Source organism: Carassius gibelio, chromosome A18 (genome assembly GCF_023724105.1).
Source record: "Carassius gibelio isolate Cgi1373 ecotype wild population from Czech Republic chromosome A18, carGib1.2-hapl.c, whole genome shotgun sequence".
NCBI lineage: Eukaryota > Metazoa > Chordata > Actinopteri > Cypriniformes > Cyprinidae > Carassius > Carassius gibelio.
Genome location: NC_068388.1, coordinates 20,153,997 through 20,173,371, shown reverse-complemented (window position 1 = coordinate 20,173,371; position 19,375 = coordinate 20,153,997). Strand labels below are relative to the sequence as shown.

Sequence of the window (19,375 nt, the reverse complement as noted above, 5' to 3'; positions counted from 1 at the left end):
GTTGAGAGAGAAACCAGTCTGGGAGGAAGGAAGTGATCTGGAGAGGTGAAAACATAAACCGATGTACCTGAAAGACTCGGGGTGCATTTCCTAATGATAGTTAAGCTTTGTAAACCAATCCCACAGACATGATCCTCAAATCTATACACTATAGGGTGTGATTATCCCAAGCAAAGTCACCACCCTGTGAAATCACGCGGGTGGGATAGTGCCTCGCGGGCGCCCGCCTGTCTCTAAGCAGTAAGACAATCCCCTGGAGTCTAAGCGCTGTACAGACATACATCTTTGTCTGTCTCAAAAACTCGCCCCATCATACAGCCTTCTTCCCTGTCAGTCATGACACATAACAAAAAGAGGTCTGTTTGGTCTACACACCTGCCCCCTGACCCATGAATATTACCCCACACCATGGATAAGAGGCCAGACACATTCTTCTGTTATCGATACATGAGGCAGATCACTACTTCAATGAGGCAGATCACTTGATCAGATTGCTCCCTTTCATGACAGCAAAAAATTTAAAAAGCAGAAGTAACAAAACATTAAAAACATATAGTGTCTCAGCTTTAACACACACACACACACATATTCTCTCTTTACTTCCACTAAGCATGCTATACACACACACACACACACACACACAAACACACACACACACACACATTCTCTTTTATATATGTGTGTGTGTGTGTGTGTGTGTGTGTGCATTTGTGTTTGTGTGTGTGTATTGCATGCTTGGTCGATGTCAAGAGAGAATATGTGTGTGTGTGTGTGTGTGTGTGTGTGTGTGTTTGTGTGTGCGTTTGTTTGAGAGAGAGTCAGGGACCCAGATAGCAAACGTACATCTGCAAGATATCTGTTGAAGATTGCTTCATCTGGAAAGCATCTGCTATGTACAAACATCTGATAGATGTTTTTAAGATGTCAGTTTTACATAGATCATAAACATCCTAAAGACATCTTCTAAACATCTAAAAGACATCTGATAGGAAGCAATGTTTTGCATATGAGCAAACACTCTAAAAAGTACTTCTTGCAGATGTAAATGCAGACTTCAAATAGACGTCTCCGAGATGTACATCAGGAGATGGTCTGAAAGTCACTCACCTGCGCAGAACATAAAACTAAATATTACTTTAAAATAAACACCTCACTTAGAAAAACGAAGGAATTTGTTGACATCTCATGCTCCACTTTATTACCTTTTGACCAAAACATAATTTCAGTAGTTAAACATTTGTGTTATTAGCTACCGTAATAAATAAAAATGTCAACAACAACAACAACAAAAAGTATAAATACATTTCTACTTGGAAATGTTACAAGCAAAGGCACCATGGCCCATTTATATTTGAAATACTTGTGGGACAGTGGGACAGATTATATCTGGTCTGTTGATTTGCCACAATGGCAAACTGCCATTGAATAGTATATGCATGAAAAATAAAATTACCTTATTTTAATGACGACATGATTTACTGTTGCTAATTGCGTTTTATATTTCTATATAGCAAATTCTTAATTTTATTTTAATTATAGCTAATTAATGTATCTAATAAAATTCTAATAAAACCTGAAAACAAGTTTATAAATTTACATTGCGGGAGAAAACCGGAACCGGAACGTGAAACTGAGTAGGGCGACACAGACCCGGAAGTGACTTTAACGTTGTGGAAGCGTGAGGAGATTGTGTGGAGCTGATCACATTTCATTTACTGAAAGAGAAAACTTATAAAAATGTAAGTTCACTCTGTGCGTAGTAACATACATCATTAGAACTGTTTAAGCGATTACGCTGGGACTGAAAACAGTCAATTCGAAGATTAATGACCGCTGAAGAAGTCATTTAGCAAGACTAATGCTAATGTTAGCAGCTAATTACAACGAACCTTCTGTTGTAACGTTACTGTTATTAGGATTCTTTCGTGAAATACAAACTAACATTTGCGTTTGTTTTGTATTAGTTGTTTTCGTGTGTCCAGTTGATTGGTTATTTGTTGTTTTTTTCATTGTTTCCTCTTGTGTACTTTATTTCTGAATCGTAAAACTGTTAATACATTGTAAAATTGTGGTATTTCAGGCTTAATATAAATCACTGAATGAAAAATATTTTACAACTAGCACCTGTATACACTGCTGTTCATAAGCTTGAGATCAGTAAGCTTTATGGTTTTCAAAGAAGTCTTCTGCTCATCAAGACTGCATTTCTTGGACCAAAAATACAGAAAAAAAACAGGTTAAAGTTAATATATATAGCATATGAGATGATTTCTGAAGGATCATGTGACACTGAAGACTGGGGTAATGAGGCTGAAAATTCAGCTTAGACTCACAAATAAATTACATAAAATAAAATAAAAATTAAAGAGAAAACCATTATTTTAAATTGCGGTATATTACTGTTTTTCTGTATTTAAAATGTTACTGATCTCAAACTCTTGAACGGCAGTCTGTACGCACTGTAAACTGTGATATTTATCTCAACTATTCATCAAGATATTTTAACTCTTGAAATTCCTTTATTGTCCTTATTAGGAGTTTGTTAAACAAGCCCAAATCTGAGATGACTCCAGAGGAGCTCCAAAAGCGAGAGGAGGAAGAGTTTAACACCGGTCCGCTTTCAGTGCTCACCCAGTCTGTGAAGAACAACACACAGGTTCTTATCAACTGTCGCAACAATAAGAAGCTATTGGGCAGAGTCAAAGCCTTCGACAGGTACCTGATGTGTTTGATATATCAACTACACCGTATACTCCGTGACTACACAGATTTCTGTTGATCCGATTGCATCCAATACAAATGTTATAATAATTTACTAATAATTGTTATTTAATATTTGTATGCACAGAAGACAACAATTTTCAGCCTAATTCACAACATAACACATTTGTTCTTAGCTTTGTTCTACTGTTTATGAGTTTGAGTGTTCTAAACAAGCGGCAACATGCATAGCAGATGCCATCTTCAAAGGTGTTGCATATGCTATTTCAATTTTAGCAAACATAAGACACGCTCTCGTCTGAGATATGTGCAGCAAGAACCCCGAGCAATGCAGAATTTGCCATCCTCAGAATCAGTTCAGTCACAATAAACACCTATTCTCCAGATCTCACGTGTGTGTGTCTTTGCTTATTACTTATTCTGACCTGCACTTATTAAAACATATAAAATAAATAGTGGTCATACTAAATGTAATTATATTTAAATTATCACCTTAATGATGAATGTGTTATACTTAGTGGTTTGTAGGATAGTGGAAATGTTTGGTAAAGATTTAAAATTACAATAAATTCATTTTTGGACTAAATTTTTTTGTTCAAAATCTTTGGTGCAACATTTTAAAGTGATCAAAGATCAAATTAGTTAATGGCATTTTGAACAAAAATCAGGTCAAAATGATGTTAATTTGGAGTTTGTTTCAGGAGGTTATAACGGCTTGCAAAGCTTCAGCTGGTAAACATCTTCAAACAATCATAGGTCAATGGCGATTACATAATAAGTAGATGTGCTCTGGGGCTGTGAAGATCTTCTCTGGTTCATGTCTCAAAGTCAGCAGCGAGTGAGACGTGAATACACTGGAGCCGCTTTATAGCTGAAATTGAAGTTGTAATAATAATTGAAAGCGGAAATGAAACTGTTTTCCATGTTGAACACTGTAAAGCTGCTCACTTTAAAACAATTGTATAAAGTGCTATAGAAATAAATGAGATGTGACTTAAATTATAGAGATCCGAATTGCAGAGCTAGTGGAAACATTCACATCTATGATCAGATGCTTTCTGAACTGCTGTTTTCTCACCGCTGTCATTTTTGTTGTGTGTTTGTTTTGTTATCGAGAGTAAAAGTGTGCGGCGCATATTTACATGTCCAGCCAAACACCGTTCTCAGCCGCATGGGTGGAACATTATACTGATGCTTGCTTATCTAATCTAATTTAGCATACTTTTTTTATTATTCCCCTAAGCATGTGCGACACAGGACTGAAACGTCACCCACACTGTTTTTTTTTCGAAGCTGATTTTGCAGTTAGTCTGGTTCAAAGCTTTATGCTGCTGTTATTATTTTATTTAATAGTTTTATGATCTACATAGCCTCTTTCTGACAGATCAATTCAGGTTTATCTCAATCAGAATGAAAAGACTCAAATGCTTTCCATTTTTCTCGAGCTTAAATTAATTTAGTCACATCATATTTAGATACAAGTGGTAAACAAACACAAGAGGTTTTCATAATTTAGTTCCTCACAGTCTCTTTTCTCTGTATTTTCAGGCATTGTAACATGGTTCTAGAGAATGTCAAAGAAATGTGGACTGAGGTGCCCAAAAGTGGCAAGGGCAAGAAGAAGTCGAAGCCGGTCAACAAGGATCGTTACATCTCAAAGATGTTCCTGAGAGGCGATTCAGTCATTGTGGTGCTGAGAAACCCACTCATAACCGGGAAATAAACCTGACGTGTAACACATATGTTCAAGTACAGGCGATCTCCTGGACATTCCTGTTAATTAGACCTTTGAGCAAAAGACGTCTTTTGTACTCAAGGAACAGTACACAGTTTGCCTTGTGCTGCAACATTTTGATGGGAAACCTTTAGCATCATTTTTAAGAGATTGCCTGGTCAAAGAAAGAAGACCTTTTTTTGTTTATGTTGTATAAAAATGTGCTTTTTACAAAAAATAAATAAAAGTTTGGATATTCAAACATCTATATCTGTTGTATGATTCTGTTAGAAATGAACTGTTAACAGACAAAGCAGAAAGAAGTTTGACGTTGCTGTGTGTCCTCTTTCTTCCCTCTCTCTGTCTGCTGCCCCTCTCCTCACTTCATCTGCCTCTCGTTTGGTAGAGTCCCTTGGCAGCAGCTTGGGTGTCAGTGTAGATTTCAGCAGGCAGCACTCAATAAGTGACAAACTGCCGTTTAAAGCTCTCTGCATTATTAATGTGACCAGATGTGCTGACTGTCACTTCACACCCCTGCCCTCCACTGTGGGCTCCGCTGACCCCTCGTACTAAAAGACCTTTTAAACTATTCCTTTTTGTTTAAACTGATTGGATGAAATAGATGTTTTAAAAAATTAAAATGAGCTTTCTAAACGTGGTTTACCATGGTAAAAAAAAAAAATGATACCTAGATTTTTTTAAAAAGTATATATGGATAAAAGGGTTACCTCAGGACTTGACCTGAGAGGACAGTCTCAGGAAATCACTCAGTCAGGTTACTTAAATATTCAGTGGAACGGGGAAAATCTAACACTGTGTATCACTTTGAGTTATTGTGATCCACTGGTATCATATTTATTCAATTCTTTTAATGTGTTTTAATACAAAACTGGATAAAACAAATGTAAACTGATGCAGTCTGCTTCGATAGGTTATATCAATTGTTAATAAGGGTTAGATAAAATTTTTTTTTTTTTTTGATTAGGAAATCATCACAATATTTATTGCTCAGATCTATTAAAAACAAAAAACTGGTTTAGGGTCAGTTCTTTTTCTTTCTTTTTTTTCTTCAAAGAAATTAATAATTTTATTCAGTCGGGATGCATTAAATTCCCAAAAAGTAAAGATATGAATGTTACAAAAATGTCTATTTCAAATAAATGATGCTCTTTTGAGCCTTGACTTCATCAAAAAATCCTGAAAAATGTACCATAGTGTAAACGGAGTTAAGTTTTCAATAAAAAAAATTACAAATAAAAACAGCCAAAAGTAAACAAGAATTTGTTTACTTGTTGTTTGCCAACAAGAATAAATAATTTCAAAATATATTTAAAAGCTATATATATATATTATATATATATATAAAAGAAATATATATATATATATATATATATATATATATATATATATATATATATATATATATATATATATATATATATATATATTTAGATGTAATATTTAATTATATTACTTTTATGATATTGTAAGTAATACACTTAAACTCATAATTTCTACCACACCACACAGCTTTTACTTTTTGTAGCATCTTGAATTTATGCCTGGTCAGCAGTGAATGGGTGATGGGTGGGATACGCATCCCTTAAAATTAACTAGGAGCCTCCATGCTTTAAAAAATGAAGTTTTGAGTATAGATTCACAAACTTCTGCAGTTCCTCCTGTCCGACAGCGAGACGTGGAGTTTTCTCCCGGGCCGCTGCACCTGGGCGCTGCGTGTGGGTTTGCCCGAAGCTCTGAATACTAGAGTCCTGACTTCAGCCTGAGATCTTATCATGAGATGCTGTCAAAATTGTGATTTATAGGCTTAAGTCTGCAGTGTTTTGGTCATGTCCTTTTTTTTCAACAGTGAATCGTTCTGTGGTGAATTGTCTATTGGACCTTGGTTTGTTTATACAACATGATATGTACAGTCTCAAACATAAATACTCATCACTCAGCAGTGAAAACTTAATCCTTACTAGGCAGGAAAAACAAAAAACCTTCCTGACCTTACTGCATATTAGTGTCTGTTATCAGTAAAAATATTTTCTCCACTTTCTTGACAGCTACATTATTGTACACAGAAATAATCCCATAAAACAACGCATGATGTAATATCCTGTACAACCCACCTATGGCACACACCTAAAAATTTAACTTTTGTCTTCTTTATGACTTGATTCATTGCGACTTCTATCACTCGATAAATTATTGATCATCCAGTTAAAAAACTGGCTCATTATTGCTCCAGAAATGTAAATTAAATTAATTTGGCACTGTGTGTTTGCTAATTTTAGTTTTCTCACTTGTTCTAAAGCTTTTATGTTAAACAGGGCATAATTCAGTGAGTCTGCCACCTTTTAAAAAATTTACCATGGTACCAAACTACTATATAACCATCATATTTATCATCATAACTAATAATAATAACTATTATATTTTCAGTCCACACAAAACCACATTGTGTGAACTTCTTAATCCCGTGAAATTGTACAAAATATAAAAACTAAACTTTTTGAAAAATAAAAAAATGCTTGTGAATTGTCAGTGTAAAAAAACATGTTATACATTTACAAATGTAGAATTATTATTTTGTATTTTTTTTACATTTGTTCTTAGTGTTAAAAAAAAGCTGTCTTGTTAATGGAAATGTGAATAACCACAAAATACAGGATGGAATGGAATTTTAATTTGAAAGTCATATTTACGTGGCTCTGTGTTTTAGATGTTTTCTTCTAGCATCATTTGAAAACACAAACTCCTGAAATATAGTTAGGCATATAAGTTCTATAACTCCTTGTTTTATGAGTTGAAACTATTTCCATTAAAAATGCCACATCCATTTGTTTTTGATGGCTACATTTTTAGGGTTTTGGGATCTGTTTTTAACAAACAGCAAAAATAGTGAAAAGTGCATATTTACTTTTGTTGGTAGATTACTGCTTAATTAGTGAACAACATCCATGAAACCCACTGAAGCTCTTCTAGACTCCAACATTAGGGTCATTCCTAATATTCAGTACATTTTCAGATTCCCATCATTTTATGACTCAGTTTTCTGGATAATATATCAACTCAAATTAAAAAAAAGCAATTTTCAGGAAACATTTTAACGTTTTATATCTTAATTTCACTTCTCTAATGGAAATGTAAAAAAAAAATAAAAATAAAAAATGAACAAACCATTCAACACCTTGATGCACTAAAATCCAGGCAGTCGAAGTATTTCAGGTGATATTGTAATTTTAAGACAAAATCATAAATGATAATTACAGAAATGAAATATGAAAATATATATGAAAAGGCTTACAAAGTTCAAACTGCCTAAATTCTACTTAAAATCTCAAAGAAAGTGCTCTAATCTCAGTATAATAATCTCCAGAAGTCTGGACTGGAGCATGCAACATGTAGAAGAAAAGAAGAAGCTGTCTGAAAGGCCAATTAGAATTATATATATATATATATAATATCCATTGTGTCACTACTTCTTGCCAAATGTTTTCCTCCACTTGAATTAACCTGAAGTTCAAATCAGCTCAGGTCAAGAGGACATGAGGTGCAATGATCAGATAAAATACAGATGAGGCTGTGGTTTTACACCCTCAGAGCAGAAACAGCAGATCTTGGCAATTTTCAAATATCACTCTATGGCAAATATCAGCTCTTGGAAAAGAACACGCAGTACTAGACAGAAGGCGATCTGAGCAAACTTCCTTGCATGTCAATTATTTCTGCAGAAAATAAGTTTCCAACATCTTATCTAAACATCATTAAACAAGATGTACTTTCTTATTTCTCAAATGAAGAAAAATATACTACGTCAATGGAAATAAAGAGAATAAATGAATACTTGAGTAGCCTATAATGCGTAACGTAAGACATTAACAGGAATGTAATGTAATGTGAAGCAGCAATAGAAAGAAATCATAAAGAACAACTCACAATGAATATTGAAATATAACAACACTGAAATTTGATGGAAAATTTAGAAACCTTTATATTCCACTGTTATAATTAATAAAGTTCTCGAGGCAGACCGGAGCATATTTCTGAAAGTCTGAACAGTATAGAAATTACAACACAAGCACATTAGTTACAGATATAGGTGCTTTGTATCAAGATGTTTACCCATGTCATCTTTCTAATTTTTTCTGCTTTCTCGGTGTGTGTAAAAATGAACTTGAACAAGTTTGCTCGGAGTCACTGCTCTTGGCAAGAAAGCGCAATGTTTTATTCAGCAAGTTGAGGCGATAAGAGGGGAAGTGTGATTATGATAGCGATCGGTCACGCGTCGATACTGTCTCCCCCGCGCGCGCAACGCGATACTGTCGCCCGGCGCGCGGGCGCGGGGCGGGCTCTCACGTCAGCCATCGATCGCGCGCGCAGTAACTCAACACGCAACACGCCGCAGTTTGTTTCCAAGCAGCTCCGCAGCCGCGAGATCAGGTGCGCAATGATGCACAAACTGCGCTTGAACTGTACTGTCACCCTTTGGCTTCCCAAACGCTATTTTGTGCGCTCCTGATCTCTCTCTCTGTCTGTTTGTGCACACACCATGTTAGTTATACCTGATTCATTTCTATTACGCAGTACCAATAAACGTGTTTTTGTGTTTCAGGGATATTATACTTAACTAAAGCCATAAAACAGTTTATTACTTGAAATAAAATAGACTTCCCCCGAATAAAATAAAATATAAACAACTTAAGTAAATATATTTTAGCCCATCTCAATGATAGGCTACTAAATTAACCCTGCTTTGTGTTGTATTAAGGAAATATTTGTAAGTGTACGCATATATACTACATTTTAAGGAGTGTTTTATTCAACATTGTTAGGAACATAATTAATTGGATGGGAAATTAACAGGATGCATAAAATTATGAAGATGGAGAGTTGGTCATCGCTGAGTACATGGTCTTAGGCGACTAACAGAATATCATTTAATGTTTTCTAACCCATCTTTAGACATTTAGATTTTCTTATATGATTTCTGTCAATTTAACCGAACGAGATGACATGTTTTGCTGCCGCGAGCCAACTCACAAAACAAAACATCACAGAGTTCATCACAACCATTACTACTGACACGATAAATTGTGATATTGATAATGATAAAATCACAAAATTAAAACAATAACATGTTCTGTTTAAAACATTGCCTTTTGAGAAAGACAAATTAAGAATATTTCTTAAAATGGTCAGTGTTTAACATTATAGAACCCAGAAAAAAAAACATAAATATAAATAAATAAACATAAAATATTAATAAATTAATAAATAATGAAGGTACATAACTGTCACTGGGTCGTTACAATTTCAAAATGTACTAATATTTAGCAGTGAGTACAATGTGTTTTTATTATTAAGCTATGGTCCCAGGGACAGCTTTGGACCTTTTTTTCAGAGAATACAGGGACAGGGGAAGATTGCTCAGACCAAAGTATTTAATTATTAAAAATGTATTTTAATTCAATTGCAATAGCCGTTTTTTAATAATAATAATAATAATAATAATAGGCTGTCTCGTATCTGTAGTTACATCCCCATCTAGTGGTAAACAGGATAAATGACTTATTGTTTTTGTACAGCCAAAGAGTGTCCACTAGGTGACGTAATAAACCATTATTTATATTTGTCAAGGCTTTGAAATTGACGCTGGAAAATATAGGAGAAGATTTTTTTTTTTGAGCACAAGTCCAGTGATTGCAGACTGCTCATACATTTGTCAGTGTTCATAAGCTGGGTCCGTGTTGTTTGGCTTTTGCCCAGAATGCCTTTGGAAATTCTTTATAATTTCCTTCTAGCTGTCAGCCTGTGATAAACACACTCACACAATTTGCACATGCACAGCGTTCTCCTGAATGGTGTTTCATGCTTCATTGCAGTCTGTCTCATATTTGAATAACATCTGCATTTAAAAGCATGATTCTGGAAGCATGTAAAGAATGTTACAAGGCCACAGAGTCCGAGGGTCTATCCTGTGAAACTGTGCCATGGAAGCAGAGCCAGAATGGGAGCTTGTAAAAGTGTCTCAATGGAGGAGGGGTGAGCCTAAAATTACAACTCACTAGTTTCCTTTTAGATAAGACGTTTATCAAAGCAGTCAGATGTGTATAATTCACATTACACATGCACAAACACACTACAAGAGGTCTTTTGATAGTGTACATCTGTGTCTTCTCTCATGTGCTCTCCTCTGAACCGAAATGACACGCCTGACAGGAAGAAAATCTGATTATGTAATTATCAAAGGCTTACATAATTACTTCAAATGTTGTTGTTGTTTTTAATCACGTCTGTGAGTGATGTAAACTGCCTTCTGGAGGATTATAGACTGTTTATAATCTGACATATTTGTCAGACATATCCATATATTTTTAATAGACTTCCAGACATGAGACAAAAACTATTTGTGTATTTGTGTGAGAGAGTGAGGCAACCAACCAGACAGTAGGTGGAAGATGTGACACACATGGTTGGATATTTTCCATTTTTCTAAAGAAATAGCAGAAAGTTTTGATATTTGATCTTTACATATGCAAGCTATTTCTCTTCAGTTGTTTTTATTTTTTGATTTAAATGACTTGCCACATAATTAGACAGTTTTATAAACCGTCACATAAAGACAGTTTTATAGATAGATAGATAGATAGATAGATAGATAGATAGATAGATAGATAGATAGATAAATGATAGATCAAAACAGCTAATAACTGTTAGCCAGTATTACTTGGAGGAATAAGTTGTATATAATAAATGGATGGTTGCTAAAAAAAAGAGAAGTTTTAAATTCACAAGTGATTTAAGGCATCACAACATTATATTGTGTAGTATGAAAATGGATATTAATTTTGAGATTTGCTAAAGATTACATTTAACTGTGTTTTAAATTATTTGTTTCTTGAAAGATATACTTGATCATTGATATCATCTAACATTTATTGGATTATAAACACTTAAATATTCAGTAGGCAATCAACAGAATGATTTAGATCTATTAAAAGTATCACCATGGAACATAATAAAAGTTCATGGTATTACCACTTTTTGAAAATGATACAACACACTCTGACATACAATACACATTTCACGCGGGTACTGTAAGTATAGGCTATATATAAAACAAAATGTGTAATGTATGACACAGCACATTATATTAAAAACTTTTTAGTCAGAAATATAACTCGTCGTGCCATTCCCATTAGCAGAACTGAATTTGTAACGCAGAGCTGGGATTATGGAGCTCGGCCGCTAGGGAGTGGATGAGAACATTGCTCTGCCTGTTTTTCAGCTCGGGAGGGGGAGACAGACAGGAATGAAAGCTCTCCCTCAGAGAGTCGATGAGCAGGTTGGGTTTCGGTCGCGAATTGAACGTTAACTGACCGACCGGCGTACAAGAGGAGTTGTCGAAATCCTCGTCCGTACTTTACAGACAGCCGCGCGAATGGAGACGAGTGCACGAGGCGGAATATGTGCAGACCTTGCTCGGAGCGAGACACGAGTCTAGGATACTGATTAGAGCTGAAACAAACCCAGCTCCAGTAGCAACTCTATCCACACTTCACCTCCAACCCCCTCCTTCGCTCCTCAACCAGGAAATCATCGTGCTGTGCTGCTTATCCTTCTTCCCACAGATTGAACAAAAACACCAGACCCCTCCGTGGGTTGATCCATGAGGATCTCGTCGGTTTCTCTACTGTTTTCTCCTCTGGAAGTTCGGCTTTACGTCTGAAGAGGATCCCCGCTGTCGTCGAACAATGAGGTAAAGCGCGTCAAAGCACATTTGGTGCCGTCGCTTTTGTGTGTGTACTTAGTTCTGCGCGCTACAATGTAACACAGTATCGATAATGACTGAGGCCGAGTGTGTGAGCCCGGTCTGTTACACACTTTCTGTTCTGTTACTCGCTCCTGTCGGAGATGGGTCATTACAGGAGCAAGTGTGTTTTTTCTTAGTTGTTTACACTCTCCAAGTCATTCGTTTTGTCTTGCTTTGACAGCTAGAGAGTTTCTTTCTTAATCGCGTTGCTTCGCTAGCTGGTGAATGAAGCTACTATGAACACTGACTAATAATTCTGCACTGATTTTCATGAAATACTTTTGAATGAGTTTGAATCATGAACGAACCATGCCACCGAAATGGCAGCCCTTTTCCGTCTCGAACGAATAATGCCTTTACATGTTTAATACAGACTTTTGCCATTTAAAGCTATATGATTTTAGAACTAGCTCTTTAAAAACTGTTTTTTTTTCCTCTGTTTATTTTTAGCCATTTCTAGCCTTGTCGTATACTTTCTAGCACAATGTATTGATTAGAAAGAGAATTTTGATATTGAGATTTATACAAGTAGCCTATTCATTTTTCAATAGTTTATTGTTTATGTATACAAACTCATAGTGCTGGGTTGAATAAACATAACAGCCTACTGTAGCCTATATACTTCAATAAATAAATTAACATTTAATTTAACTTTTTAAAATATGTTTTATATATATATATATATATATATATATATATATAATATATATTTTTTATTATTATTATTTTTATTTATTTATTTATATATTTATTATTATTATTATTATTATTATTTACAGTATTATCATACATTGCACGTTTTTGTGAACTTATTTCAACAAGTTTTTTTTTTTTATTTATTTTTTTCATAAAACTTGGAACTGTAGTTTTATTATAGCCTAAGGTGCACCTGTATTTTGCAGTCTACTAGATGCAATATTTTGAATAAAATTATTAACATTGTTATACAAAACGCACAATTTAACTAATATCGATAACTGTGTCCTCAGGCGGTGTACACGAAGTTGGTCATTGTACAAGTTGTAAATGCAGCTGTCAAGCGGTAAATTGGCTTTTGGTAACACAGCCAGTCCTCTTCGGCGAGTCCTCCCGGTTCTTTCTGTTCTGGGAGTTGACCGCGGCGAGAAATCGCAAATCCTACTGTGGGGAAAGCTTGGCTCATGAATATTAATTAGGTCAGGGGATGGTCAACTAGTAGCGAACGTCAGATATTTATGTTAATGTTCATGAGAAAAGCCTTTGCAGTAGTAGGAGAGGTAATTTTGCGGTCAGGGCTGTACCCGGAACTAAGCTTCCATACATGGAGCACAGCCTGATAATTCCACATCCTGCTGCGGCCTGTGCAGTCAGTTACACAGTTCAAGGGCACTTTTTGTTTAGTTAAGTTTTAGTTTAAACAACTTTATTTTGAATGCAATTCTTGCCATGCCCAGACAAGTCTGCGGTCTTAAACCACCAGTGAATTGATGTTGTTTTCTAATAAAATTTAATATGTTTGCTGTTATTAAAGCAAAAGTGGACTTATTAAATACTGACAGAAATAAAACTTGATGTTCTCCAGAACGATTTGAAATGTTTCAGAGCATGATGCAAGAAAATCAAACCATCTGTATAAAGGAGTTAATGGGCTTTAGATAATGTCACAAATTCGTTTTTGTTTAATAGTGTTGGTCAGAAATATTTCTTTTTCATTTTACGTCATGACTTTAATATGTTTTATGTGTTTTTAAAACATTGTTAGTTTGTTATTTGGTTTAGCCTATATGAAATTCTATTGAAGTGGACGTAAACGCAGAGTTGTGCAACCATCCAGTTTTGTTTAAAGGAGGGAAATGCCAACACATGGCATGTTCTTCCGACATCTTGAGAATTTAAAACACTCATTTTGCTATGTAAATAACAACAGTAACCTGCCTGACGGGTTTTCATCAATGCATCTCTTAGATCTGTCTCTCACCAAAAATAAAAATGTTGAAATAAGCATGGCCGAAAACCTCAGCCATGCATAGCCATGCATTTCCATGCAAATTTTAGTTCAGCGACGTTATCAGGCAGCATGGGCTCCATGGCATATATCCGTTGTGGCACACAGGGAACTTGGTTCAGGGAGGCTTGCTGGGTCCAAGCAAAGGGTGCCGTGGTCAGCGCAGAGCACGTGTGCTACCATGAGTTTACTGTGTCGGGCCTGCTTGCATAATAGTTGAAGAATGGAATGTTGTCACATTTACAAGTTTATTGTTCTGTCATGTTATGGAATGTCAGTATCAGAAAGCAGTGAAGCGGTTAGCGCCTCGTTTTGAATTTCACCAGGCCACCCAATGCAACAATGGGCTCTCAAACTGACCGTGTCATTTGGGAAGCCCAGTATTGAATTCATGGGAACGCAGGCAAAGTCACTGACCTCCAGGCAAACAATCAAAGTTTCAGTGATGTTCAAACCCTTAACACGGTCCTCTTTATTTGTATCTTTTTTTTTTTTAATATACAAGTGAAAGCTTGCCATTTACTAGTTGCTTAGAACTGATCAAACAGTGTGAGCATCACAAGATTTGCTTTTCAGGCCCCTATGAAATCCGTTCTCCCCAAAATGATAAAAATTATTTATTTGATGCAATTTTATCACTTTACTACTTTACTGTACTATTTAATTAATCTGGTAAAAAATTAAATAAGATAATTTTGAATATTTCCTTTATTTTTATTTTATTTTTAATTTAATTAATTTATTTATTTTATAGCTGATTCCGTGATTCTCTCTGCATTTTCAGCCTCCCAGAAATCATAAGGCCCTAACAATTGCTTTAACATTTACATTACAGTCTGGACCTCGGTAAATATTTCATGTTCAAAAATAAAATTTGTTCTCTGATTGACTAATTTGCTGCTAGACTCCTCATATGCATGTCTGCATGTATAATTCAGAAAGTTTAGCATTCTTGGTATGAAAATGATCACTGCGAGACGCTTACGAAGTGAACGAGTCTTCAGAGAGTTGTGAGTGAGAGCGCGAGACGCAGCCTCAGTGTTGCCAGATCCAGCCATTGTAAGGGTTTTTTGACTAGTTTTTCCACCTAATTTGACTCTTTAGAAAGTTAATGAGGTAGGAAGTTGCGGTTTAGGGTCATCGATAACTGTATCTTATCTAATTTCCAAAATATTTGAAATAATTTCGGTTTATTTTATTTATTTATACTTTGTTTTTTATTTTGATAGCAATATCTGGCAACATTGCATCGCCGGCATTAGTCTGACAGTAATCAAAAAAGTCAGTGGCTATTTACACTAAGTGCAAATAGCTATACATGTTAAAATAACAGGATTTTCTGCCATTTATAATACCTATTGCAATAGTGGCTGTTATCTATTTTCTTTGAGTTGGCCAAAAAGCAGTTTCGAACCCGGATTGATCCCGTCAAAATATGTAAGACACACAGTTTATCTTCTGCACCACTAGATCAGCAATGGTCTAAAAAAAGTCTGGTGACAGGGTATTGCTGACATTCGGTGTCATTCAAGACATTCGAGTCACGACTATTAGTGGTGTGGAAAGGTTTATGATATTTACACTGATTAAAGTGATGCAGAAACATTGAGTAATGGGAAAATATAGATGCGTCCCAAACATATCAAGATGAGGAAGCACATGTTATTTGGGGGTGGTGTAGATGTTATGGTGTGTGTTTGGGCTAGGACTGTCTGTTTTGTCTGAGTAATGACGGACAAGTTTGGAAATGGAAAACTTCATTATTTGTCCACTTGTTTTGTTACAGACACTTCAAAAAATTATTTGACACATATTTTTGTTTCTTAGACGAGACATTGTCAGTTTATTTTATTTTTGTCTTGTGGAGCTCTGCTTCAACCTTAAATGAAAGCCCGAGCACACAGATGGTCCACGTGCAGCTGGCTTTCCACACTTGCTGTGTAATCAGTCCAGTTTGTTCCTGTGTGTATTTCTGTCACTGAGACACAGCCGGTCATCCTGGAAGTGCTTGTCTGATTAATGGCAGGACTGTGATTCACTGCTGTTATCAGACTGATGACTGAGGGACTCGCCCAGCATGTCTTTATCTAAATGACTTCCACTCTACTGCTTCTCCAGGCCAAAGGGCTTTAGGGTGGCACTGGTGGCTTTGCGACCCATGCTGGATACTGCCGGTATTTAATTTTGTATGATCCCGAGTGGTTACCAACCATCAGATATTGAAATGTTAGAGGAGAACAAAAGGGTCAATTAAAATCACTTTTTCAATGGCTGTTACCGATATCTAGAGAGCAGACTGACTGATGGGTAACATTAGGGGTGTAACGATATCACAAATCGAACCGAAAGATCGCGATACACCACCCACGATACGAATCGCGGAACTCTCGTGGTGTACCGCGGTACTTTCACGCCTCCTGCTGCCCATTGTTGATGTTAATGTCACTTATCTCTTACTAACTAATCTATTAATTTATTCAATTTTATTTCCATACATTTGATTAAATTGCATTGGTAAAAGCTAATACGAGCTTTTTAAACGCTGTTCTAAATATTATATTCCAAAGTTACTGTTTTCCAAGTGCATGTCATGTCACGTGACTTGGGAGTGAGCGTCACACTCGGTTAGCCTACTACTGCATACGCAGGATGGCTGCTCCGCCTGAGATTGCAGATCCCACAGACACATTTAAGTCTTTTGTGTGGGAACATTTTGGTTTTCCAGTGGAGTACAGGAATGGAATTTGTGTCGTAGACAAAGCACACACAATCTGTCGTAACTGTTTCTCAAAACTTACTTATACGACAGGAAACACGTCTAATATGCAAGCGCATCGGAGACATCACCCCAACATTAATATTAGCGACACACGTAAGAAGCCTCAAAAACAGGAAACTTTTCCCACTGCCTTCAGAATGAAGCTACAAGCTAACTCGGACCGTGCTCAAACAATTACATAGGTAATAGGTGTTTTCATGGCACTAGATATGCAGCCGTTTTCCGCTGTTTAGAATGACGGATTTTATTCATAACTCATACAAAAATGAGCCGACACTCAGTGAAAACGTAACATGCCTCACAGACATAATAAATATATCTATAGAAAGCTGTAAATGACTACTTAACGAAATAAAACAAATCTAAAACAAAAACTCATTGTAATCATAATCTGTGAAGATCTCGGCGCATCTAATGAGGAAATCGCGAGACAGGCAACTTCATACTTGCAACACAGACTTAGAAAACACTAGTTTATTAGTAAATAATTCAAATATCTCCCTAATATTTACCAGTCACATTTATGGTAATTACTTTTGCCGGTGCTTTGCGGCAAGCTTGAGCCTATTGCGTGTATTTGAACGCAGAACTGTTCAGCTGCGCTGCTGCTGCGGGACACTAAACTCCGTCGAGTCGCTCTTCACAGTCGCAGTAGCGCGGTCTCGCGTTGTTTCCACCAGCACGGCAATTTTGTTTTATCACTTATTAATGGATGTCTAAAATATAAAAGTAAGGAGAAGTATAAAACAGGCGGTAGGCCTGGCCCGCGTCTGAACTTTGACGTGAAAATTGGTCTCAGAGGAGCAGTTAGATGTGGCATCCAGCAGTGATGATCCTCCAGCAAAACAGGCACCAATCTCTGAACTGTTTGGAAAGTTAGTTCCAGTGGAGCCAGGCACTCCTGCACCTTGTAATGTTTGTCATATCAAATGTCTCCATATCAATGGTGAAAGATATACATTTTATTTATAATATATTTAATTTTAGTTTACTCGGATAAGCTGACTGCACTACAGAGATAAATGTTTTATTCTGACTAGTCTACATTGGAAGTATTTATTTAAATTTTGTTTACTCAGGTATGCTGACTGCACTAAAAATGTGAAGCCAAAGTTAATAAAGAAAAAGACAAGTTATTTTGTTGCTATAATTAAGTTAAGTGTATCTATTGTCCTTTTACCAGCAATGCTAAAGAACATGAACCCTGCCACCACAGCAAACCGAACCGAACCGGACCGAACCGTGGCTCCAAAATCGTAAACCGAACCGAACCGTGCCATTGGTGTATCGTTACACCCCTAGGTAACATAATGGAGATATTAATGAGAGAACAACGCATTTTCATGTATAAAAATATCTGAAATACAGTGTTGGAAACAGACTGGGCTGCTGCAGAGAAAGTGTATAATTTGAGTTGCCCTAAACTTGAGAGTGCTTTATATCAAGTACTTCAAACAAAAGCATATAGTCATAATGAGACTGCTCCTGTCAGGTGCTTTTGACACATTGTGCTGTTTAATGTATTTGAGACATTATTTCCTCAGTGCATAACTTGTGAATAACTAATGTGCTGATATCTACCTCTCAATTGTTTTATGTGTGTATCAGCATTATATCAGGTATCAGTCAGCCTGCTGTCTAGATATCGTTATCAGCCGATATTTTAGTCAATCAATGTGGGTTTAAATTTCTGAATGTAACACAATGAATGGTTCTGTTTGTAAAGCAGTAACAGTAAAGGGACTATCGAAATGGAGTCTAATTTTTATGTTTATATGAGTGAATCTGTGTGTTCTGGTACCATTTTTAATTTGGCTTTAAGATGACAGCATTGGGCAGGATGTGGAATAACATTTTGTAAATAATGGATTAAAATGAGTAAATATAGTAAAAACCAATTTTTTAAATAATTTATTTCTATCCTATTAGCTGAATAAATAGGCTAATCAACAGATTAATCGATTAAGATGAAGGCTGAGATGGAAATGGAAATAGAATATTGTATTGCTACATTATATTGATGAGAGACAAAAAGGAAATAAATATATATGTGTGTGTGTGTGTGTGTGAAACATATCAGATTTCTCAGTAGTGTGATAACTTGCTATTTTTGAAGTCGTTACTTTAGTAGCTTTACTAATTGTAGAGACACTATTGCTCAACACAGCATATGCACAGTGTGCTTTAATTTTCAATAATTCCTCTGTAGGTAGAGGACTTCCCATCCTACCCCACTGCTGTACATTCATACAGTCTTGTATTAGGACCGAGACCAAAAATGACTTCCTCATTTCAATTGTTGTTCCTCATGAACCATGTAATTACAGCCTTTCTTTTGTCTTTACATGTCCTGATTCT

The 19,375-nt window shown here is 35.9% G+C and overlaps 2 protein-coding genes across 3 annotated transcripts in view; both read left to right on the top strand.

The window, feature by feature from the left end:
* Positions 1–1,611: 1,611 nt before the first annotated feature.
* On the top strand, positions 1,612–4,701 carry LOC127934495 (small nuclear ribonucleoprotein Sm D2). The gene is made up of 3 exons (XM_052531931.1): positions 1,612–1,739; positions 2,536–2,715; positions 4,270–4,701. Coding segments are annotated over exons 1-3 (357 nt in total). The 5' UTR covers positions 1,612–1,737; the 3' UTR covers positions 4,445–4,701.
* Positions 4,702–11,712: 7,011 nt separating this feature from the next.
* LOC127934480 (vasodilator-stimulated phosphoprotein) overlaps positions 11,713–19,375 on the top strand; it is a 43,209-nt gene continuing 35,546 nt past the window's right edge. The window contains exon 1 of one of the 2 annotated variants that reach the window (XM_052531905.1): positions 11,713–12,200. In XM_052531905.1, the coding sequence (XP_052387865.1) occupies positions 12,196–12,200 (5 nt within the window). In that variant the 5' untranslated portion in view covers positions 11,713–12,195. The remainder of the gene's footprint in view (positions 12,201–19,375) is intronic. The other variant, XM_052531909.1, reaches the window with a different exon arrangement.

Excerpts from the sequence above, each read along its gene's own strand:
- LOC127934495 (XM_052531931.1), top strand. Across the intron at positions 2,716-4,269 it reads AGAGTCAAAGCCTTCGACAG|GCATTGTAACATGGTTCTAG; the intron begins GTACCTGATGTG and ends CTGTATTTTCAG.